The sequence below is a fragment of the Capra hircus genome, chromosome 19, assembly GCF_001704415.2.
Source record: "Capra hircus breed San Clemente chromosome 19, ASM170441v1, whole genome shotgun sequence".
Classification (NCBI taxonomy): Eukaryota; Metazoa; Chordata; class Mammalia; order Artiodactyla; family Bovidae; genus Capra; species Capra hircus.
This window is the reverse complement of record NC_030826.1, coordinates 50,238,372-50,261,652: the sequence shown is the minus strand read 5'-3', so window position 1 is coordinate 50,261,652 and position 23,281 is coordinate 50,238,372. Positions and strand designations below refer to the sequence as shown.

The 23,281-nt window shown below is 57.3% G+C and overlaps 3 protein-coding genes and 1 long non-coding RNA gene across 10 annotated transcripts; 3 read left to right on the top strand and 1 right to left on the bottom strand.

Annotated features, from left to right (window-relative positions):
• On the top strand, positions 60-7,865 carry LRRC45 (leucine rich repeat containing 45). Of its 3 annotated transcripts, none has more exons than XM_018065429.1 (17): positions 60-741; positions 1,257-1,318; positions 1,699-1,769; positions 2,034-2,212; positions 2,432-2,560; positions 3,361-3,473; positions 3,817-3,875; positions 4,167-4,244; positions 4,702-4,837; positions 4,918-4,995; positions 5,096-5,207; positions 5,294-5,364; positions 5,769-5,861; positions 5,959-6,051; positions 6,577-6,750; positions 6,846-6,993; positions 7,238-7,865. In XM_018065429.1, exons 1-17 carry the CDS (start codon positions 522-524, stop codon positions 7,432-7,434), a joined length of 2,013 nt encoding a protein of 670 aa, XP_017920918.1. In that variant the 5' UTR covers positions 60-521; the 3' UTR covers positions 7,435-7,865. The 3 variants fall into 3 exon arrangements, with proteins under 3 accessions (XP_017920918.1, XP_017920917.1, XP_017920919.1); XM_018065428.1 differs by having other exon boundaries at positions 66-741; positions 3,361-3,472; positions 3,762-3,875; XM_018065430.1 differs by lacking the exon at positions 2,432-2,560 and having other exon boundaries at positions 66-741; positions 3,361-3,472; positions 3,762-3,875.
• Positions 7,507-12,133, top strand: RAC3 (ras-related C3 botulinum toxin substrate 3 (rho family, small GTP binding protein Rac3)). 3 transcript variants are annotated; one of them, XM_018065432.1, is made up of 6 exons: positions 7,507-8,524; positions 9,097-9,168; positions 9,361-9,478; positions 9,625-9,687; positions 10,088-10,247; positions 10,376-10,897. In XM_018065432.1, exons 1-6 carry the CDS (start codon positions 8,490-8,492, stop codon positions 10,504-10,506), a joined length of 579 nt encoding a protein of 192 aa, XP_017920921.1. In that variant the 5' UTR covers positions 7,507-8,489; the 3' UTR covers positions 10,507-10,897. The 3 variants fall into 3 exon arrangements, with proteins under 3 accessions (XP_017920921.1, XP_017920922.1, XP_017920920.1); XM_018065433.1 differs by having other exon boundaries at positions 7,974-8,524; positions 10,088-10,251; positions 10,376-12,133; XM_018065431.1 differs by lacking the exon at positions 7,507-8,524 and adding an exon at positions 8,688-8,990.
• On the bottom strand, positions 11,544-14,217 carry LOC102191238 (L-xylulose reductase). The gene is made up of 8 exons (XM_018065434.1): positions 14,090-14,217; positions 13,915-14,012; positions 13,279-13,433; positions 13,139-13,181; positions 12,963-13,062; positions 12,798-12,862; positions 12,589-12,706; positions 11,544-12,469 (listed from the first exon to the last, which is right to left on the bottom strand). Exons 1-8 carry the CDS (start codon positions 14,139-14,141, stop codon positions 12,366-12,368), a joined length of 735 nt encoding a protein of 244 aa, XP_017920923.1. The 5' UTR covers positions 14,142-14,217; the 3' UTR covers positions 11,544-12,365.
• LOC106503223 lies at positions 16,129-21,720 on the top strand. Of its 3 annotated transcripts, XR_001919773.1 has the most exons (4): positions 16,129-16,395; positions 16,865-19,967; positions 20,066-20,225; positions 20,874-21,720. It is a non-coding gene; the product is annotated as an uncharacterized LOC106503223 (long non-coding RNA). The 3 variants fall into 3 exon arrangements; XR_001919774.1 differs by lacking the exon at positions 20,874-21,720 and adding an exon at positions 20,514-20,673 and having other exon boundaries at positions 16,129-19,967; XR_001296844.2 differs by having other exon boundaries at positions 16,130-19,967.

Sequence of the window (23,281 nt, the reverse complement as noted above, 5' to 3'; positions counted from 1 at the left end):
CCTTCGCCTTCATTGGCCCGTGGTGAACGCCCTCCTCCGCAAAGCCTCCTGGGAGTCGTAGTTTCTACCAGGCCTTCCCGGCGCGCCCTGCTCTTCCTGGATACTGAGGCGCGCGGAGGCCGCGTACACCTGCGGCGAACGAGCCAGGGTCAGCTGCAAGAGGGCTAGGGCCTTGGGCCCGAGGCCCAGGGGTACGTCCGACGCCCGGACAGGCTCTGCCGCTGGAGGCTCCACCCCGAGGACGCCCACCTCCTCGGTCCCCCGCTCTTGCCGTCCCCTGAGCATCAACTGCCCCCTCCCTCCTGGGGCCTCTTGCCTGTTGGACCAACTCAGTTTGTTCCTTGTTCCTCGCCTGCTGAGGACTTAGGGTCTTTGTGCCCCCACTTAGCTGCCGGGGTCTCTGTAGGCCCCCATGGGAGAGGCCTTGCCCTACTGCCTTTCCCTGGCTTCCTGGCTCCAGCTGGCTTCTGGTGAGTCCTGTCTAGGAATTTTGAGGGAAGCCCTTCCCGCACTCCACGGACATGGAGGAGTTCCGGCGCGCCTACAGCCGGCTGTGCAAGGAGAGTGGAACCGAACCCCAGGAGACTGTCCTGCAGCAACTGCACCAGCTGCCACAGGGCCGGCTGGACCTGGCCACACAGAGCCTGACAGTGGACACCTGCAGGGCTCTGGGCAGGCTGCTGCAGAAGGAGTCACTGCTGACGGAGCTCATCCTGAGTGACTGCATGCTGAGTGAGGAAGGTGGGCACCAAGGGCCGGCAGCGCCCAGGGCAGTCCTTGCAACTTCAGAGTTGGGGCTGGGTTCAAGCCCTTTGCTTCAAGCCCACTTCCCCTGACTGCTTTTGCACTGCTGTTTGTTAGCTACATATACCCCAGTCCTTGGTGCTTGGCACCTCTAGCAAAGAACTCTGTCCCACCTGATCTCCTTTTTTATTTTTGGTGAAGTTTCTCAGTTTCATTGTCATTAAACCAACACCTTTGGAGACCTGGGCGCAGAAGGCAATTTCTCTTTTTAATGGGAAAGCCCTTAGCGTCCCCCAGCTTCAGAGAGTCCTGCCGTGCTGATGAGCACAAGGGTCAGCAGCCTGACTTGGCACTTGGAAGCAGTTTCAAACCTGACACAGAAGTGGGGTGACTTTTGGCATGAACCCTGGCGGGTGGGGGCCAAGTGGACTGCCATCCTTCCCCTGTGCCTGGGGAGCTGCCCCAAGATGGAGCCGCCAGGGGTGGTGAGTGACTGCCCTGCTCTCTTACAGGGGCCACACTGCTGCTGCAGGGGCTGTGTGTCAACACTGTCGTGCGGTTTCTGGATCTCAAGGTGGGTGGATCTGGACTCAGGGGCATGCCACCTGAGTGCAGGAGTAGAGAAGATAGAGGTGTCCCAGCCACCAGGAGTCTGCATGGTGGCCAAAGGCCATGCCTGTAAGCGCTCTGGACACACAGGCTCCACACCGTTTTCTCATGGTCTCATGCATGTGTGCTGGTGTTCTGAGGGTGGAAATGTGAGTTCCAGAGCATTCTCACAAGCACACTGAAAGATCCCGCATCAAAAGGCCACTCTGGTCAGGGAAGGCAGAATCTGAAAGGAGCCACATGTCTGTCCAGAGCTCACCGTGGCCTCACCCGCTGCCTGACCAGGGTATTCAGAGCCCAGCCCAGGACACCGGGGAGTGACTGGATGGCCTCTTCCTGTCCTAGGGCAATAACCTTCGAGCAGCAGGGGCCGAGGCACTGGCAAAACTCCTCCGACAGAACAAGTCCATTCAGAGGTAAGGTGGCAGTCCCAGCCCCCAGCTCTTCTCCCAGCCCCTGCTCTCTCTCTCTGGTTCTAGGTTGGCTCTCCAGGGGACATTTTTCTGCAACACGAGAGTTCACACCTTCATGCCAGTCTTTTCTGGTGGGGGGTAGGTGGGTATAAGTTACTCAGTTTCTGCCAGAGACACCCCAAGCCTGTGCTCCTCCTTGAGCCCACTGGATCCCATGGGAGGAGGATGCCCTTTAGGGTATGCACCTCATGTCCACCCTTCCTGCAGCCTCACCCTGGAGTGGAACAACTTGGGCACATGGGACGAAGCCTTTGCCACCTTCTGCGGGGCCTTGGCGGCCAATGGTGCCCTGCGGCAGCTGGACCTCCGCAACAACCAGATCAACCACAAGGGTGCCGAGGAACTGGCCCTGGCCCTGAAGAGCAATGCCAGCCTCCAGCAACTGGGTGAGGCTGCCAGCGCCAGCCTTCCCCATCCTCAGGGCAGGCAGGGAGGTCTTGCATCTCAGCCCTCCCAATGCTTCCTCTGTCCTCTCCCAGAAGGGAGGGGGTGGTGAGGAGGGGCACACCGAGCTGGGCTCCTGATCTGTGGCCGATCACCGAAAGTACCAGCGTCTTGGGCTGGGCCAGCGCTCCCACCCCTGGCAACACCACATTTCCTTCCAGACCTGCGCTGGAATCACATTGGCCTCCTTGGGGGCCGCGCCCTGGTGAACTGTCTCCCCAGCAACAGAACCCTGTGGAAGCTGGAGCTGGCTGGGAATAACATCCCGGGCGACATCCTTAGAGCCGTGGGTATGGGCACATGGGCAGCTGGCAACTTGCACTGTTTGAAGCAGGGCATAGAGCTGATTCCCTGTTGACGGGATCAGCTGACTCACCCTTTAAAAGCCACATTTTGGCCTTTAACCTTTGGGGCAGAACCCACTGAGGGAGGGGAGGCTTGGGCTGGAACCATAAAGGCATCTCAATGGTAGAGTGTTAGAAACAGAGGGAACAGGGAGCAGACACCAAGGAAGAAAGGGGAGAGGTGGGAGCGCACAGAGTGCCAACGGCCCAGGTTCACCATGGTCCCCTCCTCATACCATGGTCCCTTCTGTCATGACCCTCAGCTCCTCCATCCCAGGCCTGCTGAGCACTCTGCCACTCCGCATGGCAACTTGTTCCACTGGCAGCACCAGCCCCTTGAGGGCCCAAGCTTGGGCTGGAATCTAGTGTGTGGTTACCATCTCCTGAGTCTGCCCAACTCATGTCCTCTCCTGTTTCTTGGTTCTTGCACCTGCCTCTGAGTCACCTCAGTTGACAGCGTGGCTGCTTCTGGCCGGTCCCTCTCCAAATGCTGCCTGGATCTGTCCAGAACATGGGAGCTGAGCACGACATTCACCTCTTAAAAATCACATGTTGGCTTTTAAGCTTTGGGGCAGAATCCAAATGCCCGCCTTTTGTGACTGTTGAGCAGCCTCTTCACCTCTTCCATGTGCCTGTCCCCCTGACCTGGTGCCTCCGCTGCTCCTCGCTTCACTGTTGCCCCATCCCCTCTGAGCCTCTCACCTGCTTAGTGCACTGAGGGGTCTGATCTGTGCGGCTTCCAACAGAGCAAGCCATGGACCACAACCAGGACCGGCAGACCGTCTTCCGGGAGAGTCAGGCCCGTGCCCAGGTGCTCAGCAAGGAGGTGCGGCACCTCCGGGAAGAGAAGTCCAAGCAGGTAAGGACAACGCTGCCTCTGACTGCAGAGCCTCGCCCCGCCCTGGCTGTGTGGACAGAGCTCCCTCAGCCCCCATGCCGTGGCCTTCTTCCTTCCCTCTGAGCCCTGGAGCCTCTCCAAGAAGCCAGTACCTAGGCCCGAGGCAGCCTCTTTTCTGATGCTTTTCAGCTGGGTGGGTGGGCTTCCCCTCTGGGCCTCCCTGTCTGGCAGCCACCCTCTCCTTGGATGAGGCTCAGCTCCTTGGTGTCCTGCTGCCTCAGTAAATGTCGGCCTCCTTTCTTGCCAACCGTGGGGCATGAGCAGGCTCTGGGCTCTGACGGGCTCTGCCTGGCTCTGTCCCCAGTTTCTGGACTTGATGGAGACGATCGACAGACAGAGAGAAGAGATGGCCAGGAGCAGCAAGTGAGCTTGGCCCCGGGTCCAGGGCAGGGCGGCAGTGCAGTGGGGGAACCTGGGAGTCTGGGTGCTGGCTCTGGCCTTGGAGTGACCTAACGTGTGAGCCTGGTCCTCTCCCCACAGACAAGGATGTGGGCTGTATTTCCTGAGGGAGTTGGCTGGAGGCTTCGAGGCTCCACTGAGCACTGCCTTAGCCCGCACCTGGGCATTGTGTGAGCATGAGGGGCAGCAGCCGCTTCAGGGAGGGGCTCAGACGACTCAGCTTTGGGCCCCTCGGACCCTCTTCTCTGTCCACAGGGCATCGGCTGCGCGTGTGGGGCAGCTTCAGGAAGCCCTGAACGAGAGGCACTCCATCATCAATTCCCTCAAGGCCAAGTAAGGAGGGGCAGAGGGCAGGCTGGGAGTATGAGGAGGTTTCAGAACACTTTAGAGACCTGCCCACAGGGCAGAGGAGGACCATCCTAATAGGGACTCAAGTTCCACTGCACAAAGGAAGTCAGGGAAACCGCTGGGGTAGTTACTGAGAAGGCTTTCTGGGAGGAGCTCCAACTCATCCGCTTGCAAAGCGGGCACTGGGCACTGAGGGAGGGAAGGTTAAGCTTCGTCCGCTTTCCCCAAGCCCCACCCCAGGCTCCCCAGAAGCCTGGTCCCACTCCCCCACCATCCCCTTACCTGGTTTTGCAAAAGCAAGTTCTTTTCACTGGCATCAGACAAGTCTCTGAGGAGCCTAGACTAGCTCAAGGGGCACTAGCAGGGGCAGTGGCCTGGCAAGAATGACCTTAGCAAAGGCTAGAGGTCGGCTGGGGTGGGGATGGCCCTTCCCTCCTTGCAGACTGCAGATGACGGAGGCCGCCCTGGCTCTGTCGGAGCAGAAGGCCCAGGACCTGGGGGAGCTCCTGGCCACTACAGAGCAGGAACAGCGGAGCCTGGTGCAGAGGCAAGCCAAGGAGCACAGGCTGGAGCAGCAGGTGGGTGGGTGTGGGGTGGGCAGGCCAGGGGTGTGTGGTGGCAGATGGCCACCGACACCCTTTTGCCATGTCACCCCCAGGAAGCTGCAGAACGGGAGTCTAAGCTCCTCAGAGACTTGTCTGCTGCCAATGAAAAGAACCTACTTTTGCGAAATCAGGTATGGGGTGGGGGTGGGAGTGGGGCCAGCCCCTGGGGAGCCTGGGGTGGGGCTTCGGGAAAGCAGAACGTAGCTTCCTCCCTCCGTGCCGACTTTGCAGGTGGATGAGCTGGAGCGGAAGGTGAAATCTCAGCAGGAGCAGCTGTTCCTGACCAAGACAGAGCTGACCAACACGACGGCTGAGCTGAAGATGCGGGCCATCCAGGCTGAAGGTCAGCATAGCCAAGCCTGCTGCTGGGGCCTGAGGACCAGGGGCCCCCTGAGGAGTCCCACTCACACGCCTCCCCTGTGCTTCCAGAACGCCTGGAGCTGGAGAAGAACAGGTCCCGGCAGAGCTTGGAGGACGCGGAACATCTGCGCTTCAAGGAGGTGCCTTATCAGTTGTGTCTTCTGGGCTTCGTCCTCCCCGCTCCCCCGGGGCATGCAGACACCTCAGTGGGGCACGGTGTTCCCCAGGCAGACTCCTGGCCTGGCTTCCCTCAACAACCTTGGGCTGCTGATGACAGTCCCGGCAGATGTCAGACCCAAACCCTCCCCACCGGTTTCTAGAAGGGACCCTGACTGACTGTGCCCGGGCCACAGTGCAGGCTGCACCTGGGGTGCAGCCTTGGGACCTGCCCTCCGTCCTAGCTTCCTGCGAAGCCACTTGGGGCAGCCTCCACTCGGAAGGAACAGGGTGCCCAAGATTCATCTGCCCCCCAGGGTGGGGATCCCATGAGGGGAAACCTGGGGGACCAGACTGCCAGCCCTGTCCCCGCCCCGCACCTGGGCAGGTAGAGCACATGACTCGCCACCTGGAGGACAGCGAGAGGGCCATGCAGGAGAGGGTGCAGAGGCTGGAAGCTGCGCGGCTGTCCCTCGAGGAGGTAAGCTGGGTGGCAGGCTCAGGAGGCTGGGTGTGGCTAGAAGGGGTCCCCGGGCAAGGGCCGAGGACGGGTGCAGCGGTTACAGTCTGTGGTGTAGGAGCTGAGCCGGGTGAAGGCCGCGGCACTCAGTGAGCGAAGCCAAGCCGAGGAGGAGCTCATCAAGGCCAAGAACCAAGTCCGCCTGGAGGAGGTGAGCGCAGGGTCACGGCGCACTGCTTGCAGCACCCACGGGGGAGAGAGCACTGAGGGGCTGGCATGAGCTGCCGGGCTTGCACAGCCCTTTGGGCTTAAGTGGGTATGACCAAGGCTGTCTCCTGGCTCTGTAGGGAGGGACAAGGGAACAGGAGTTCCAGGGGTGCAGAAGAGCCAGACGAGGACACTCAGCCCATCAGTACCACCTCCAGCCCCCCCTGCAAAAAGCCAGTGTGCTCCCTCCCCACGCTGGGGAAGGGGTTTGTCCCAAATGTGCAACCTGTGACCACTTGGTGGAAGCAGGGTCCAGACGGCAGGATGGTGTCAGCCTGGCTCACGGGGGAGGCTCCTCATTTGAGTTGAGCCCATTCAGAGCAAGACATGTGTTAACTGTAGTGACAAAGTGGTTTCCACATTGCAAATATAAGCTCCCTTCAGCCTGAAGGGACAGGGGTCACTCCTCACAGGAGCTCAGAGCCACAGGCCAGAGAGCAGCTCACCCGTCCTTCTCCTGGGCCCACAGCAGCAGCACCAGGCTCACCTGGAGGAGAAGCTGCGGCTGCTGGCACAGGCACGGGACGAGGCTCAGAGCACCTGCCTGCAGCAGAAGCAGACGGTGGCCGATGCCCAGGTGCGGGCCAGCCAGCTGGGCCTGCAGGTGGAGAGCCTGAGGCGGCGCCTGGAGGAGCTTCAGCAGGTAGCTGGGACACTGAGGGCTCCCCGTGATGCCCCTGGACTGCCCCACCCCCACCCCCAGCCACCACCTCACACTCACCCCTCCTCGCCTGGCAGGAGCTGAGCAACAAGGACCAAGAAAAGGTAGCTGAGGTGACGAGGGTGCGGCTGGAGCTGCAAGAGCAGAATGGCCGCCTGCAGGCCGAGCTGACGGCCCAGGAAGCACTGAAGGAGAAGGTGGCGGCCCTGGAACGCCAGCTGAAAGGCGAGCTGAGCCCCAGGCCCCCCACCCCCTGGCATCTCTGCAGGGCCTTTCTTACTAGGCCATCCCACAGGAGGAGGAGGTGGGCCGGGAGAGCTGAGCTTGGCCTAGGTCTTCGCTCCGGGAGGTGCTGCTGGTAGGGGAGGCTGGGTGTGTGTACGCGCAGAGGACCCTGAGCAAACCCCACCCCGCCAGCCCCCTGTGGACCTCCTGGGCCCCCTTCCTCACTGAACTTCCTCTCCTGCAGTGATCGCGAGTGACCACCGGGAGGCGCTGCTGGACAGGGAGAGCGAGAATGCCTCTCTCCGAGAGAAGCTTCGCCTTAAAGAGGCTGAGATCGCCCGGATTCGGGATGAGGAGGCCCAAAGGGCCAGCTTCCTGCAAAATGCTGTCTTGGCTTATGTGCAGGGGTCCCCCCTGAGGACCTTGAGCCCCCAAAAGTGAGGGAGCAGGGAAAGTCTGAGAGCGGCAGGAAGGTGGCATCTGTCGGACATGTGTCTGGCTCCTGCCCCTCCCTTCTTCACCAGGAACAGGCCACTGGCAAGTCTGGGCTCTTTGCACAGAGTCTACAGCCAATAACGTGGAAAATCAGTGCTGGGCAGGATCTGAGAGCAGGACAGCCGCAGCTTACAACCAGGGTGCCTGTCTGGGTGGTGGGGTGGTCAAGAACCTGGCTGGCCAAGAGGGCCTTACCCACTCTGTCATCCCCATTGCAGGGAGTGACATGCCTGAGAACAGACCCTGGAAGGGAGGAGCAATGTGTGAGCTCTCCCGGCCCCACCCACCGTGGTGCAGTCACCTTTTATAACCAGAGCTCTGCAGACCCAACTGCTCACCCTAGGGTATTTTGAAATACAGAATTTTGCACTTTGTGATACATTTTGGTTCCAGTGCCTTTCTCCCATATCAGTCTGTGCTCCCAAGCCCGGCCCTGCAGGAAAGGCCGGCTCTCCAGATGTGGCTGGGTCACCCCTTCTAACTGCTACCAGGTGGGGATGGTCTGGCTACTGCAGCGGACAGGAGGGGATGGGGGCGCAGCGGGCTGTCGGCCTTGAGGGTCTGTGGTGACTGACAGCAAACACCCGAGTTTTCACCAGCTGCCTTTTGGTTGGAAGGTGGGTGGGCCCAGGGGGTACTTTTGCCCACCGATCACAACCTGTCCAGGTGGGTGGGAGCCGCCTGTCTGCGCTGCCCTCGCCCCATGAAGTGGGTCACAGGGAACTGGGGAGAGCCAGCCCGGGCTCAGACTCGCTGAGGGGTTCATTGTGTCCCGCCCCTCGCCAGATTTCTCTGCAAAGCGCGTCTGCCCGGGTTCGGGGCCGGTCCGCGCCCCCCGCCCGCCCTGCCGGCCGCGCTCGGCTGTCTCCGCGCCCGACGCTCGGCAGCGCTCGGCTCTCTCCGGCCGCTCGGCTCCGCGCTCGGCTCCGGTCCGCGGCCGCTGCGGCGCCGGGCATTTCTCCGCAGCTCGGCTCGCGGCCGCGCCCTCCCGGCCCGCGCCCATGCAGGCCATCAAGTGCGTGGTGGTCGGCGACGGGTGAGTGCGCGGTGCGGAGGTCGCTCGGCCGGGCTCGCCCGGCGGGGTTGGCTCAGGGGATCCTCCCGGGCAGGGCGCGCGGCTCCGGGGCGCGGCCAGGGCGGAGGAGGCGGCGCGCGCACGGGCCAGGGATCCCGGCTGGGGGTCCAGGCGCGGCGGCCCGGATGCGCCCCGACCGGCCTGTGGGCGTCCGGGGACCCGGCAGGGGCTGGAGGACGTGGTGGGGCGGGGTCCCGGCTATTCGCCGGGCGCAGGCCTCCAGCCCAGGCCCACCTGATGCTGCCAGCTGCCCGCGGCCCCGCCCGGCCTCCGGGTGGGTGGGGCCAGGGCTCTCACCTGGGCTGAACCCTCAGCGGGTGCCACCCTCCCGATACCTGCCTGGGGCACTGAGGCGGCTTGCCGCAGCCCGCACCCACCACTCTGTCCCCAAAGCCCACCTGTCTCTCGTTCACTGCGGATCTGCAGGGCAGGCACCCCTGTCCCCACCCTGGGACCGTGGGAGGGGGGCGCCCTTGCTGAGCAGTGGGCAGAGGTGGACCTGGGAGCAACGTGGGCTCGCCCTCTCTCCACAGCGCCGTGGGGAAGACCTGCTTGCTGATCAGCTACACAACCAACGCCTTCCCCGGAGAATACATCCCCACAGTGTGAGCAGGCGGGGTGGGTCCAGAGGTGGGGAGCAGAGGGTGTGGGCGCCTGTGCGGGAAGCTCCTCTGGGCTTTGAGGTGGGGCCCACGTGGCCCTAGTTTGGGCTCCTGGGGTGCAGCAAGGTGCTGACAGAGCTCCAGGTCTGTGCAGACTGAGAGTCCAAACACTGGCTGATCTCTCTGTTTCTGCAGTTTCGACAACTATTCTGCGAATGTGATGGTGGATGGGAAGCCCGTCAACCTGGGGCTGTGGGACACCGCCGGGCAGGAGGACTACGACCGCTTGCGGCCCCTCTCCTACCCCCAAACTGTAGGGACCGCAGCGTGCCTGCAGGGGCCGGGTGGCTTGGGTAGAGGCCCAGAGGGCCTGGTGCGTGTGTGTGTTGGGGGCTGAGGCCATTCAGAGCCTTTTGACCCTTCCCACATGGTCCTCTCCTTCCTTCCCTTTCTCCCAAGGACGTCTTCCTGATCTGCTTCTCCCTGGTGAGCCCAGCCTCCTTTGAGAATGTTCGAGCCAAGGTAGGGCAGGGCAGGAAGCCGGGTTGGGCTTCCTGGGAGGGGCGGAGACTGCCCAGAGAACTTGTCCGTACAAGGCAGGGTCTCTTGCTTGAAGGCCTGACAGAGGCAAATTGTCCTTTGGAGGCAGAAGAGATGCCTATTCCACTTGGGGTAGGGCTGGTGAGTGCGGCTCTCAGAGAAAGGAGGGCCCTGACTGAGAGGCCCTGATGAGCTTGGAAGCTTCTTGGCATATTTTTGTTCTTGGTCATTGCTTTACCAGACCTACTGGTTGCCCTGTGAAGCAAGAAGGGCTAAGTGTGGGTCTAGGCACGAGGAAGGGCCCCTTGAGAGCTGTGGCTTGCTCTGGGCCAGGCGGAGGGCAAGGCCCCAGGGGTAGGGATCAGAGCCTCCATCCCCACAGTGGTACCCAGAGGTTCGGCACCACTGCCCACACACGCCCATCCTCCTGGTGGGCACCAAGCTGGACCTTCGTGACGATAAGGACACCATCGAGCGACTGCGAGATAAGAAGCTAGCGCCCATCACCTACCCCCAGGGCCTGGCCATGGCCCGAGAGATCGGTGAGTGGGCCCGTCTAGGCCTGCTGGTGCAGGGAGGAGAGGAGTGTGCTCTGGGAGCCACAGCGTTAGCCTGTGCTCCTCCCGCCCCATGACCTCTCCTAACTGCCCCCTTTCCTGGCCACCCCCAGGCTCTGTCAAGTACCTGGAGTGCTCAGCCCTGACCCAGCGGGGCCTGAAGACAGTGTTCGACGAGGCCATTCGGGCTGTGCTCTGCCCGCCTCCCGAGAAAAAGCCAGGGAGGAAGTGCACGGTGGTCTAGAGCCCCCTCTTCCGGAGGAGCAGCCCCTCCCTGCCTGTGTCTGTTGTGCTGAGATGTGTCCTTGAGTCTGCTGTGGGGGGTGCTGGGGGTGGGGAAGGGAAAGAAGCATGGGGATGAGGCTGCTGCTCCTGGGGCACCGCGGGGACCATGGGGTCCTGTCTGCTCTGCCTCATCTTCGTGGGGACGCAGCTCCAGCCTCCCCTGGCCCCCACGGGAGGCTGGAAGGGAGCAGGGTCTCCCTCAGGCTGTAGGGGCGGGTCCGGGGCAGCCCCAGGATGGGCTTCCCAGATAGGGGAGTTTGGGGGGGGGGTGGGTTCTGTCCTTGTGCCCCATGATGGGGCAGCCCCTTCTTATTTTATACAATAAACCTTCATCTCCTGTTCTTGACTCACTACCTGCCCTGCCCAGGTCTCTCCCTGCCTACTCCTCCACCCGAGGATGCTAGACCCCCAACCCCTGCCAACCAAGGGTACAGAGCAGGTGAGCTTAACACTCCCCATCCCCCAGCCGAAGGCCAGTTGAGCCCTCTCAGTCTCCATAGGAGGGACCCAGATCAAAGTGAGAATAAGTGTGCTTGGCCCATTCTGAATAAAGCAAGCCCCTCCTGTGCTCACCTCAGGCCTCCGGGAGGGCACAGCACCCTTCAGCAGCTCCCAGGGGTGGCACAGAACAGTCTGCAGTCAGGCCCTAGGAGGCCCTGTGGAGCCCAGGCTAAGGCCAGGGGTCACTCAACTGAGTGTTCACGAAGACACACCGTCAAGAGGGAGGGCGTCCTGCAGCTGTGGAGGTGTGGAGAGGACAGGAGGGGTGGCAGACGGGTCAATAGGTTGGGTTTGCTGGGCAGACATGACGGGAGGTGAGGGGTGGGCCTGGCCTGTCACTAGGACTTCACCCCTGGGGCCTGCAAGGCACCACTCTGGGCAGATCCGTGACATGAAGCTAAGTGACACTCAGCTCCCCTGCAGTAGTGTGCAGACGGTGGACTGCTGGAGTTCAGGAATTCTGCTAGCCAGTTTTTAAGTAACCACTATTAAGAATTACATAAACTTGAAATCAGTTGTATTTTAAAATGAAATTAACAAATACTCAACATTTGTTCCATCACTTCCTAAACATTTTTGTACATGTACTGTTAGCTGTGCTTTGGGGTGTAAGCCTTTTGTGTCTGTGTGGTGAAGACAGCATGGAAAAGTGGAGGACAGGCATCTCTGTGCCAGCTCCACCTCAAGGACATCACACAGGAGGGAATATGTTACCATGGAAGTTGGCAAATTCTACAGCTGGATCTTGCGCTGGACTGTGCCCAGTACATGGTGAAGGACTCACAACGCTGAGGGAATATTCTCTCCGTAACTGAAAACCACCACCTGATTCGGCAAAGAAGTCATTCAATCGTGAACAAAGCGGTGGAGTTCCAGCATGCAGCCTGCTCAGCTCACTTTTGTTTTCTGCGCTGACTTAAGGAATACCAATGAACATTCATGTTAAAAGCACCACCACTTCCACCCTAGAGGTCTCTGGACAGGGCCGAAAGCCATCCTCGGTCAAATTCACTACCCTCCTTAGAAGCTGGGCTTCTGGAAGGTCCTACATGTCTGCCAGGGACTTAGGCCCGAAAAACTCTGGCAGAAGAGCCAGGCTGCCACTAACCCAGGATGAGAGCTGAAAGGGTGTCTCTACCTGGGACTCATCCCCATGCCCAGCTCTGAGCTTTGCATCTTCCGGCCACATGACTGCAGCCTAGGTGTGAGTGTGCAGGCTGGACGGAAGAATCATGTTTACTGAAGAGATGGGGAAGGGGGATGGGGGTAAAGGTGGGTTCAGCATGGAACAGGGGTGTGTGGGGATGGAGGGGGGGCTTAGGTAGCCAGGAAGCCCCCATCCACCGGCACAGTGGAGCCTGTGGTCATGCTGCTGCGGTCACTGAGCAGGAAGAGGATGGTGTCCACCACGTTCTCCATCTCTGCGGGCAAGGTGGCGTTCAGGACGTGCATGAAAGGAGCTGCCCTTCGTCCCTCCCTCCCACCCCTCACCTGAGCAGGCCACTGGCATGACTCCCAGCCGGGCTCCCGCCCAACTCACCGGCAAACCTGCCAAGGGGGATGCGGTCCAGCATGGCCTTGGCCTTCTGAGGGTCACTCCAGGCGGCCTGGCCCATGGGTGTCATCACCACCGTGGGGTTGACTGCATTCACACGGATCTGCACTGGCACAGGCAGGGGGGCAGCTCGGGGGACTGAGGCTCTCTGAGCACATGGACTGGGTGAGGGGAGGGGTCCCACTGGGGCTCACCTTGTGTGGCCCGAGCTCCACAGCCATCACTTTGGTCAGTATGTCCAAGGCACCCTTAGTGGAGCCTGTGAGGAGGGACGGCATGTGTGGAGCCTGAGCTGCCTGCTCAGATGGGGGGTGGCAGGGGGTGGGGGTGGGGGCAGGGCACAGCCGGGGCTCACTTACAGTAGACACTGTGGTTAGTCAGTCCCCGTTGGGAGGCCTGGCTAGAAACATTCACGATGACCCCTGGGGCTCCCCGAGCTATCAGGCCTCGGGCCACAATCTGAAATCGTAGAAGAGGGATGAGGCAGGGCTGGCATCACCCGGCAATCCCCACTCCTGCCCTGAAGCCAGCGCACCTGGGACACCTGGATGACCGCCCGAAGGTTCACATTGAAAGACCTGGAGGCAGATGGACAGGCCCTGGTCAGGGACTGAGGCCGCTGCAGCAGGAGACAGCCCTTCCCCAGGGGCATTCCTCCACCCCACCCTGGCTTACATGTCATATGCCTCCTTGGTGACCTCCAGGAAGGGCTGTAGAAACGCCACAGCTGCATTGTTCACCAGCAGGTCCACAGGGCCAACACCTCCCAGCGCCTGCTCCGTGGCCTCCCAGTCAGCTAGGTCCACGCACACGGTCTCGACCCCGGGGCACTGTGTATATTAGGTGGTAACGGGGCACGTCTACCAGAGGCTCCATGCCCCGGGGAGGGGACAGCTGGGCCTCTCCCATTCAAGGGAGAGGGACTGTGTTTTCGTGACCTTTCAGTCTCACAGGGGTAGGGGGTTAGGGGGTCTCAGGGGAACCAGCCGCCTTTTGGGGGCTCCCAGGGTGCTGTCGGGAGAGTTAACTTGGCCTTTGGGCAACTCAACTCGGGGCTTCAGCATCAGGGATTTAGCCCCGCCTCCAGCCAGTCTACTTCCTCCCAGCGCCAGAGCGCCTCTGGCCCAGCAAAGCAGCCATTTCTGCCTCCTCTTAAGTCCAGGGAGAATCGTCGTTCTTCCGCGCGTCCGGCGAGGGGCGGGGGTGCTAAGAGTCCTTGCTGAGCCCCAGCGCCCAGCTCCCGTGTGTCCCTGCTGGGCCGCCCTCAGCTCCCCGCTGCTGCCCCCTGGGCCGGGACAGGGCGGCGCCTACCTCGCGGACCAGGCTGTCCAGGTCGGCCTGGGTCCGGCTCACGGCCACCACTCGGGCGCCAGCCGCGTGTAACGCCTTGACAGTACTGCGACCGATGCCTGCGTGGAGCGCGGATGAGTGAGGGTACCCATCTCCGGCCACCTTTGCCCGCCCCCGGCCACCTCCCCAGGCCCACCTTTGCCCGCCCCCGTGACGAGCGCCCGGCGCCCCGCGAGTCTCAGATCCATGATGTTCCGGTGGCCACAGTGCGAATCTCGAGCGGCGCTCCTAGGTTCAGAAGGGCGCGGGGCGGGGCGCGGGGCGCGGCGCGGGGTGCGGCGGACCAATCGCAGGGTGGTATCCTGCCGCGGGCGGGGATATTCAAATAATGGTCTCCCCTCGAGGGCGATTGGCCGAAAGGAGTGGGCGCGGCCGAGGTGAGACACACTGGGTCCTCGCCTGACCCTAAGGCAGAGTTTATCAAATTGCCTTCTTTGCGGTCCTTCAACCCGGCGGGAAATAAGGTTAGCGGGCCCCGCCAGCATTCCCCCCCTGCCAAGTAGGCTATTACAAAATAAATAAATAAAACCAGATATGGTCATTTTTACCGGAAAGAAGGTGAAAGAGTGCTAACCCTTTTTTTGTTTCTGAGAAGAAAAGTTTCCCCAGACCTGGGAGTAGCTCAGGCAAGCTCACTTGTAGTGCTTAGAGCCAAAGGGTTTGGACAAGCCTTATAAGCCTGAAGAAGAACTGATGCGAAGAACTGACTCCTTGGAAAAGACCCTGATGCTGGGAAAGACGGAAGGCAGGAGGAGAAGGGGATGACAGAGGATGAAATGGTTGGATGGCATCATCGACTCGATGGACATGAACTTGAGCAAGCTCCGGGATATGGTGCTAGACGGGGAAGCCTGGTGCGCTGTAGTACATGGGGTCACAAAAGTCGGACACGATTGAGCAACTGAACTGAACTGGCTCCCAGAGGATCACGGGACAAGGAAAGGATTTGGACACCATTCTGGGTCCAAACTGAGACTTAAATTGAAGAAAATTGGGAAAACCACTAGACCATTCAAAGTGAAAGTGAAGTCACTCAGTCGCATCCGACTTTTTGCGACTCCGTGGACTATAGCCCACCAGGCTCCTCTGTCCATGGGATTCTCCAGGCAAGAATACTGGAGTGGGTTGCCATTTCCTTCTCCAGGGGATCTTCCCGACCCAGGGATGGAACCCAGGTCTCCTGCATTGCAAGGTAGACGCTTTAACCTCTGAGCCACCAGGGAAGCCCGTAGACCATTCAGGTATGACCTAAATGAAATCCCTTAGGATAATACAGTGGAAGTGACAAACAGGTTCAAGGGACTGGGTCTGATAGACAGAGTGCCCGAAGAACTATGGTCGGAGGTTCGTGACATTGTACAGGAGGCAGGGATCAAGACCATCCCCAAGAAAAAGAAATGCAAAAAGGCAAAATGGTTGTCTGAAGAGGCCTTTCAAATAGCTGTGAAAAGAGGAAAAGTGAAAGGCAAACAAGAAAAGGAAAGACATACCTATGTGAATGCACAGTTTCAAAGAATAGCAAGGAGAGATAAGAAAGCCTTCTTCAGTGATCAATGCAAAGAAATAGAGAAAAACAATAGAATGGGAAAGACTAGAGATCTACCAAGGGAATATTCCATGCAAAGATGGGCACGATAAAGGACAGAAATGGTATGGACCTAACAGAAACAGAAGATATTAAGAAAAGCTGGCAAGAATACACAGAAGAACTATACAAAAAAGATCTTCATGACCCAGATAATCACGATGGTGCGATTGAAGGAGGAAACAGACAGAACAGGCTCCATCTTGAAAGCAGGACTCCATCTTGGGCCCGACAGTGGACTTTGAGCTATATGCCCAGTATCTATGGAAATGACATACCAACTGGAAAACCAGGCCCCCTGAAGGAACAGCCCTAGGGCTCGTACCTAGACTCTCCATCACCTAAAAGAATACCCTAATTATCTGTGTAACCAAATAGAATCATACATTCTATTATGCTTATTGGGGTATGACCACAGGCCTATTGATAATTGTCCACTGTTAACTACCTAGGCTTAAGGCATATGAATCACAGGTTAACTTTGATTGTATCTTTCTTTTCCTTTGTTCAGACTAGTTTCAGGGATTTGGGGAGGTGGGTTTGGGCACATACACTTAGGGTATATAAGGTTTTCAGAAAAACTGGTCGGCGTCCTTGGCTAAGAGGAGACTCTTCTTTTGGTCTGCAGGTGTAATAACCTGCACTCCACTATCTGCATTGTCCTTCTGAGGGAGCTTGTTTCCTGGAACGCATGGCTACATTTGGTGCATTGGCTGGGAAACTCCTCACTTTGAGGAGACAAGTCCCCTTTGGGACTACTCCAAGGGCTTGCAGACTGACTCTTCTAGCGGGGAGAAGGCACCTCACCCTTCTGGAAGGATTCTGCTTCCCAACACCCGGACCTTTCATGTTAGCAGGTAGTGGACGGCAGCAGGGGAACGGAGCACTCAGGTGAGGAGGAACTCACGTGGAGGGTGGAAGAGGGGGCTTGATCACCCCCCTTGGAGGGACTAGAAGGGACACGGACCCACAGGCGCCTGGAATAGGCAGGTGGCAGCGATTGCCTGGTATGCAGGTTAACGAGCATGTTAGGGCTTAGTAAGGAAATTTGCAAATGTCATTTAGGAGGTAGTGTCCATGCTATCTTGGGGAAAATTATTACCAAGCTATCTCCAGGAGATTGTTAGGAGAAAGACTTGGTCTTTGTGTGCTCGTATTCTTCCCTCCCCAAGAAGGCGTCCCATCTGCTGTGAAATTCTTGACCCCCTCGGAATTGTCAGGCTAGAAGGAGGGGGATACATAAGTGAGTATGAATTGGCTTTTCCAGAGACAGCCTGGGATGTGGGATATTTAACCCATCTGTGTTTTCATCTGCTCCTGATCAAGCCCACCAAGGTAGAATGGACTTTAAAAGCTAAGGGAGAAACAGTTTTGGACCACGTGGTGTTCTGGTTCGGCTGCGCTGACCGGCAGGTGAAGACACGCTGATCCCCCTTCTCCCTCTGAGATCTGGCAGGTAAGGCTCCTCTCACCCCAATTAGGAAACCCCAATGGCAATTTAAGTGTTTCACTGAGTGGAAATATCAGAAGTACATATGGTACCAAGAACTTCATAGACAGAACAAAAAGGAAAAGTAGAAGACAGTCTGAGAAGGTAAGCAAGATGGGAAGAAATGAATCTAAGGCAACTGTATTGGAGTGCAGGATTAAAAATTTAAAGAAGGGATGTGGAGGAGACTATGGGGTGAAGATGAAGCTTAACCGCCTCCACATACTCTGTGAGGTCGAATGGCCCCCTATGGGAGTAGGACGGCCACCAGAGAACACCATGAACTTAAAACTGGTGGAAGCAGTCTGTACAGTAGGAGAGCCGGGACACCCGAATCAATATCCATATACTGACTCATGGCTAGGGTTAGCTCAAAACCCTCCTACTTGGACAAGGTTCTGTATCCAGAAGGGAAAGGGAAAAATATTAATGGCACAAAAATTGACTGATGATAAAAAAAGAAGTTCTACAGGATTTGGACGGGGATGACCTGACCCCTCCCCCATACTGGATAATGATGCGCCCGCCACCCAGTGCTCCACCAGGACCAGAGGCCGCCTTAATGCCCGATCCAGGGCCAGGTGAAGTTCCTGCAGCAGCCGCTGCTCCTCCGCCAGCTCTCCTGGAGATCGTAGAGCCGCCGTTTCGGCAGGCTCCTATCCCAGCGATGGATACCTCTGGTCAGTGCCCCCAGGATTCTACCTCAGCTGGACCTCCTAGATTGTATCCACCTCTCCCAGTGAGTACTGATGGGAAGGGGGAAGAAAACACAGGAATTAGACAGAGGCTGTGCTCCGCCAAAGAGCAGGGGGAAAGAAGCCCACTACAGATGCCCCTCAGAGGGTACAACAGCCTCCAGTTCAGGATGAATGGGGCACTACCATCCGCCCCCCGTAGCCTAGTATTACCAGCCATTTTCCTCTACAGATGTATTAAACTGGCAGAGACACACTCCACCATACTCAGGGGAGCCACAAGCCATAATTAGGCTAATAGACACTACTTCTCGAACCCACCACCCTGCATGGGATGACATAATCCAACTACTAGTCTCCCTTTTCAGCACTGAGGAAAGACACAGGATCCTAACTGAGGCCAGAAAATGGTTAAGGGAAATGGCACCTGAGGGTACTTCAAACCTGCAGCGGTGGGCAGAACCAGCCACCCCCGATGAGAGGCCCGATTGGGACTGTAACACAGAGGAAGGGAGGGGCCACCTGGAGAGGTATTGGGTGACTCTTTTACAAGGCCTCACAAGGGGGGCCCGAAAACCTATGAATATGGCAAAACCCTCCAAAGTGATTCAAAGGGAAACCAAATCACCCTCTGAGTTCTATGAAAAACTATGCGAGGCCTATAGAGTTTATACGCCAATAGATCCGGAGGCCACTGGGTCTCAGATGGTGATAAATGCAGCCTGTGTGTATCAAGCTTACCCTGAAAATGTAAGATGTGGGGCACCAAGTGACTCATGAATTTTTATACATCCCTGAATGCCCAGTACCTTTGTTGGGAAGAGACTTGCTGTCTAAATTGAGGGCACAAGTGGCCTTCCCCCCCCCACAAAAGACACACTCTTTGAGTGGGCTCAACCACTTATTTACTCTCCCTCTTGGTAACCCCTCAAGATGAATGGGGGTTGCTCAGTCTCCCGGGAGGGAAACTGGACCTGGACTGGACCTAAATTGTTGAGAAAGCGAGAGAGAGAGTTAACTCAACAATTTCCTGAGGTCTGGGCAGAAGACAACCCCTCCGCCCCGGGCTTGCAAAACAAGTCCCAGTGGTAATAGAGCTCAAACCCAATACAATTACATCAGCACTCACTCGCCTGGGGCCTGCCAGACCTTGCTAAGCTGTTGACTCTGCACAGGACTGAAAAGGACAAGGTGGCTATGGGAATGTTGTCCCAGACTATGGGGACATGTGACAGACCCGTGGCTTATCTCTTGAAACGGCCGGACATTGTTGCCACTGGGTAGCTGGGATGCTTACGGGCAGTTGCTGCTGTTGTCTTACTGGTCTGGGAGGCAACCAAGGTGACTTTGGGCCAAGACTTGATCATAAAAGTCCCGCATGAGGTCAACACTCTCCTGTGAGGGGACCCCCATAAATGGCTGTCGACATCCCAGATTACTCAATACCAGGGACTGTTATGTGAGAACCCCCATGTTACAATTGAGGCTTGTCAGGCCCTGAATCTAGCCACTCTCCTTCCTGTGGGAGAAGGTGGGCCCTCACATGATTACAAGGAAATCCTAGAAGTTTATGCCAACAGACCTGTCTTGAGAGACCGGCCAATCCCAGACCCAGATTTGGTCCTGTAAACCAATGGCACCAGCCTGGTGAAACAAGGACAATGACTGTTGGGATATGCAGTAGTCATGGAAGAAACCATCGCTGAGGCTAGCTCTCTGCCATCACACTGGTCTGCTCAATGGGCCAAACTATATGCTCTAATCCGGGCCCTCCAGCTGTCGAAAGGTAAGAAGACAAACATTGACACTGACTCCAGGTATGCTTTTGCCACACTGCATGTACACAGGGCTCTGTATAAGGAGAGAGGCCTTTGACAGCTGGTGACAAAGATATTAAAAATAAGGAAGACATTCTGACCCTATTAGATGCTGCCTGGGAACCAGAAAAGGGGTTGCAGTCATACACTGCTGAGGACGTCAAAAAGAGGATACTCCCCAGGCTCTGGGAAACAGACTGACAGATAAGACCGCTGAACAAGCAGCCGAGGGCTTGGGGGTGACAAGTGAAGCCCCTATTAAAGCTCTCGTATTGGCAGAGCTGCCTGACCTAACACTGGACTCTCCAAAATACAGTGAAGCCCGAAACCAACTAGCCAAAGCGGAAGGGGCCATCGAGACTGAAAAGGGACGGTGGGAATTGCCAAGTGGCAAATTATTGGTACCAGAGGAACTGGCACCCACTCTGGTAAGCCAAACACACCAAGCGACTCACCTAGGCCATGATAAACTGGAAGAGGTAATTAAAAAATATTTCTTGGTTCCCCACCTCTCTTCCCTATGCAGGACAGAATCTCAGAGCGGCACTGCCTGCTCACAGGTCAATGCTGCCTCTTGGCACAGACGGAAACCTCTGGGTATTCAGCTAAAAGGCAGGCTGCCCTTTGAACACCTGGAAGTGGACTTCACTGAAACGAAACCTCACCAACACTACCTGCTGGTCATGGTATGTACATTCTCAGGATGTGTAGAAGCTTTTCTTACTGGGGCTGAAAGAGCATCAGAAGTAGCTCAGTGCCTGCTTAGGGAGATAGGAGATAGTCCCCAGATTTGGATTTCCTACCAGCATTGGATCAGACAATGGCCTGCCTTTTGTAGCTGATTTAGTACAACAAATAAGCAAAACTTTAAACATCAAATGGAAACTACACACTGCATATAGGCCCCAGAGTTCTGGGATGGTGGAATGAACTAACTGGACACTTAAAGAGACACTCTCCAAAATGGATCATAGAGACTGACTGCTCCTGGGTGGACTTGCTTCCAATGGCTCCGCTAAGACTCAGGATGACCCCAAGGTCCCATGGCTCTTCTCCATAGGAAATTGTATGGGAGGCCCCCTCCCATAATAAAACAGCTGTCAACAAATTTGCCTCAGGTAAGGGGAGATGAGATTTCACAGCAGATGGAACAACTGGGTAAGGTAATAAATCAGGTAACTAAGTTTGTACAAGAAAGGGTGCTGTTCCCCCTTGGGGAACAGATTCACGAATTTGTGCCCGGGGGTCAGGTGTGGTCAAGGACTGGAAACATGACTCCTTGGCCCCACATTGGAAGGGTCCATATACTGTTGCTCTAACCAGCCCGACTGCAGTTAAACTTGCAGGTGTCGCTCCCTGGATCCACCACACGAGGGTGAAGAGAGCATACCACGCAGACCCGGAGGACGCTGAGTGGACTACACAGAAGGACCCTGCTGAGCCCCGTGAAACCAAGATCGTCTTAAAGAAAAAAGAGGTGAAGCTCTACAATCAACTGCTGCTACAAGGACTTGCTGGTACCATCGTGAGACTAACCATAGTTTCAGTACAAAGAGAGACCTGTGCTATAATTAAAGTTGAATGTTGTGTATATATTCCTGATTTGTCTGGTTATGTATCAGCTGCTTTAGATGACATGAAAAAGCAGGTAAAAGCAATGTCAAATGTAAACATTCCTTTCTGGACTTCGGTCCTATCTTGGGTGAAGGGGGATTGGTGGAAGACTATATTTAGCAACGTTAGAGTTCCCTTGATAGTTCTGCTTTGTGGACCCTGCGTTTTACAATGTATTATGAACTTTGTAACTCAAAGGTTGGTGTCGTTCTCCCGAATTGGTGGTCAGAGAGCCAGGGTCCAATATATCCCTATGAATGATGCTCATACTATCAATTAAGAGCATCAAGAGTGGGGAATGAAGGAGGAAACAGACAGAGCAGGCTCCATCTTGAAACCAGGACTCCATCCTGGGCGGGACTGTGGACTTTGAGTTACATGCCCAGTATCTATGGAAACGACATACCAACTGGAAAACCAGACCTCCAGAAGGAAGAGCCCCAGGTCTCGTACCTAAACTCTCTGACACCTAAAAGAATACCCTAATTATCTGTGAAACCAAATAGAATCATACATTCTATTATGCTTAATGGGTATGACCACAAGCCTATTGATAATTGTCCACTGAGATCCAACCAGTTGATCCTAAAGGAGATCAGTCCTGGTTGTTCATTGGAAGGACTGATGTTGAAGCTGAAATTCCAATACATTGGCCACCTGACTGGAAGAGCTGACTCATTTGAAAAGACCCTGATGCTGGGAAAGATTGAAGGTGGGAGAAGGGGACAAGAGAGGATGAGATGGCTGGATGGCATCACCGACTCAATGGACATGAGTTTGAGTAAACTCTGGGAGTTGGTGATGGACAGGGAGGCCTGGCATGCTGCAGTACTCGGGGTTGCAAAGACTCGGACACGACAGAGCCACTGAATCACAGCATATTGGAGGACACAGTGGGTGCGAACGACAGGGCACGGTTCTCCTGGCACCCACACATTGGGTGTGGATGTGGAGGAAAGTGGTCTGGTTAGGGGATGGGCCGGTGGAGCACGTGTGGGAGTGCAGGCCAGTCGGGTGAAGCCAAGGTGTGGCCCTGCCCTATCTCCTTTCCTGGCCGCCCCCAGACTCTGTCACGTACCTGGAGTGCTCAACCCTGACCCAGAGGGGCCTGAAGACAGTGTTCAACGAGACCATTTGGGCTGTGCTCTGCCCGCCGCACGAGAAAAAACCAGGGAGGAAGTGCACGGTCTTCCAGAGCCCCCGCTTCCAGAAGAGCAGCCCCTCCCTGCCTGTGTCTGTTGTGCTAAGATGTATCCTTGAGTCTGCTGTGGGGGGTGCTGGGGGTGGGGAAGGGAGCAGGGTCTCCCTCAGGCTGTAGGGGAGGGTCCAGGGCAGCCCCAGGATGGGCTTCCCAGATGGGGGAGTTTGAGGGGGTGGGCTCTGTCCTTGTGCCCCACGATGGGGCAGCCCCTTCTTATTTTACACAACAAATATTCTTCATCTCCTGTTCTTGACTCACTACCTGCCCTGCCCAGGTCTCTCCCTGCCTAGTCCTCCACCCTGGGAGTGCTAAGCCCCCAACCCCTGCCAACCAAGGGTACAGAGTAGGTGAGCTTGACACTCCCCACCCCTCAGCCCAAAGCCATATGAGCCCTCTGTCTCCATAGGAGGGACCCTAAGGAGTGCGAGTGAGTGTGGGAGTGAGTGGGAGTGAGTGGGAGCGAGTGTGCTTGGCCCCTTCTGAATAAAGCAAGCCCCTTCTGTGCTCATCTCAGGCATCCGGGAGGGCACAGCACCCTTCAGCAGCTCCCAGGGGTGGCGCAGAACAGCCTGCAGTCAGGCCCTAGGAGGCCCTGTGGAGCCCAGGCCAAGGCCAGGGGTCACTCAACTGAGTGTTCACGAAGACACACCGTCAAGAGGGAGGGCGTCCTGCAGCTGTGGAGGTGTGGAGAGGACAGGAGGGGTGGCAGACGGGTCAACAGGTTGGGTTTGCTGGGCAGACATGGCGGGAGGTGAGGGGGGGGCCTGGCCTGTCACTAGGACTTCACCCCTGGGGCCTGCAAGGCACCACTCTGGGCAGATCCGTGACATGAAGCTAAGTGACACTCAGCTCCCCCGCAGTGGTGTGCAGGGGGTGGACTGCTGGAGTTCAGGAATTCTGCTAGCCAGTTTTTAAGTAACCACTATT

Coding starts and splice junctions, on each gene's coding strand:
- LRRC45 (XM_018065428.1), top strand. CDS start 522: ATGGAGGAGTTCCGGCGCGCCTACAGCCGGCTGTGCAAGGAGAGTGGA. Junction 2,213..2,431: donor TGCCAGCCTCCAGCAACTGG/GTGAGGCTGCCA, acceptor ATTTCCTTCCAG/ACCTGCGCTGGAATCACATT. Junction 4,996..5,095: donor ACCTACTTTTGCGAAATCAG/GTATGGGGTGGG, acceptor CCGACTTTGCAG/GTGGATGAGCTGGAGCGGAA.
- RAC3 (XM_018065431.1), top strand. CDS start 8,689: ATGCGCCCCGACCGGCCTGTGGGCGTCCGGGGACCCGGCAGGGGCTGG. Junction 9,169..9,360: donor GGAGAATACATCCCCACAGT/GTGAGCAGGCGG, acceptor CTGTTTCTGCAG/TTTCGACAACTATTCTGCGA. Junction 9,688..10,087: donor TTGAGAATGTTCGAGCCAAG/GTAGGGCAGGGC, acceptor CCATCCCCACAG/TGGTACCCAGAGGTTCGGCA.
- LOC102191238 (XM_018065434.1), bottom strand. CDS start 14,141: ATGGATCTGAGACTCGCGGGGCGCCGGGCGCTCGTCACGGGGGCGGGC. Junction 13,063..13,138: donor CGGTCATCCAGGTGTCCCAG/GTGCGCTGGCTT, acceptor CTACGATTTCAG/ATTGTGGCCCGAGGCCTGAT. Junction 12,863..12,962: donor GACTAACCACAGTGTCTACT/GTAAGTGAGCCC, acceptor CCCTCCTCACAG/GCTCCACTAAGGGTGCCTTG.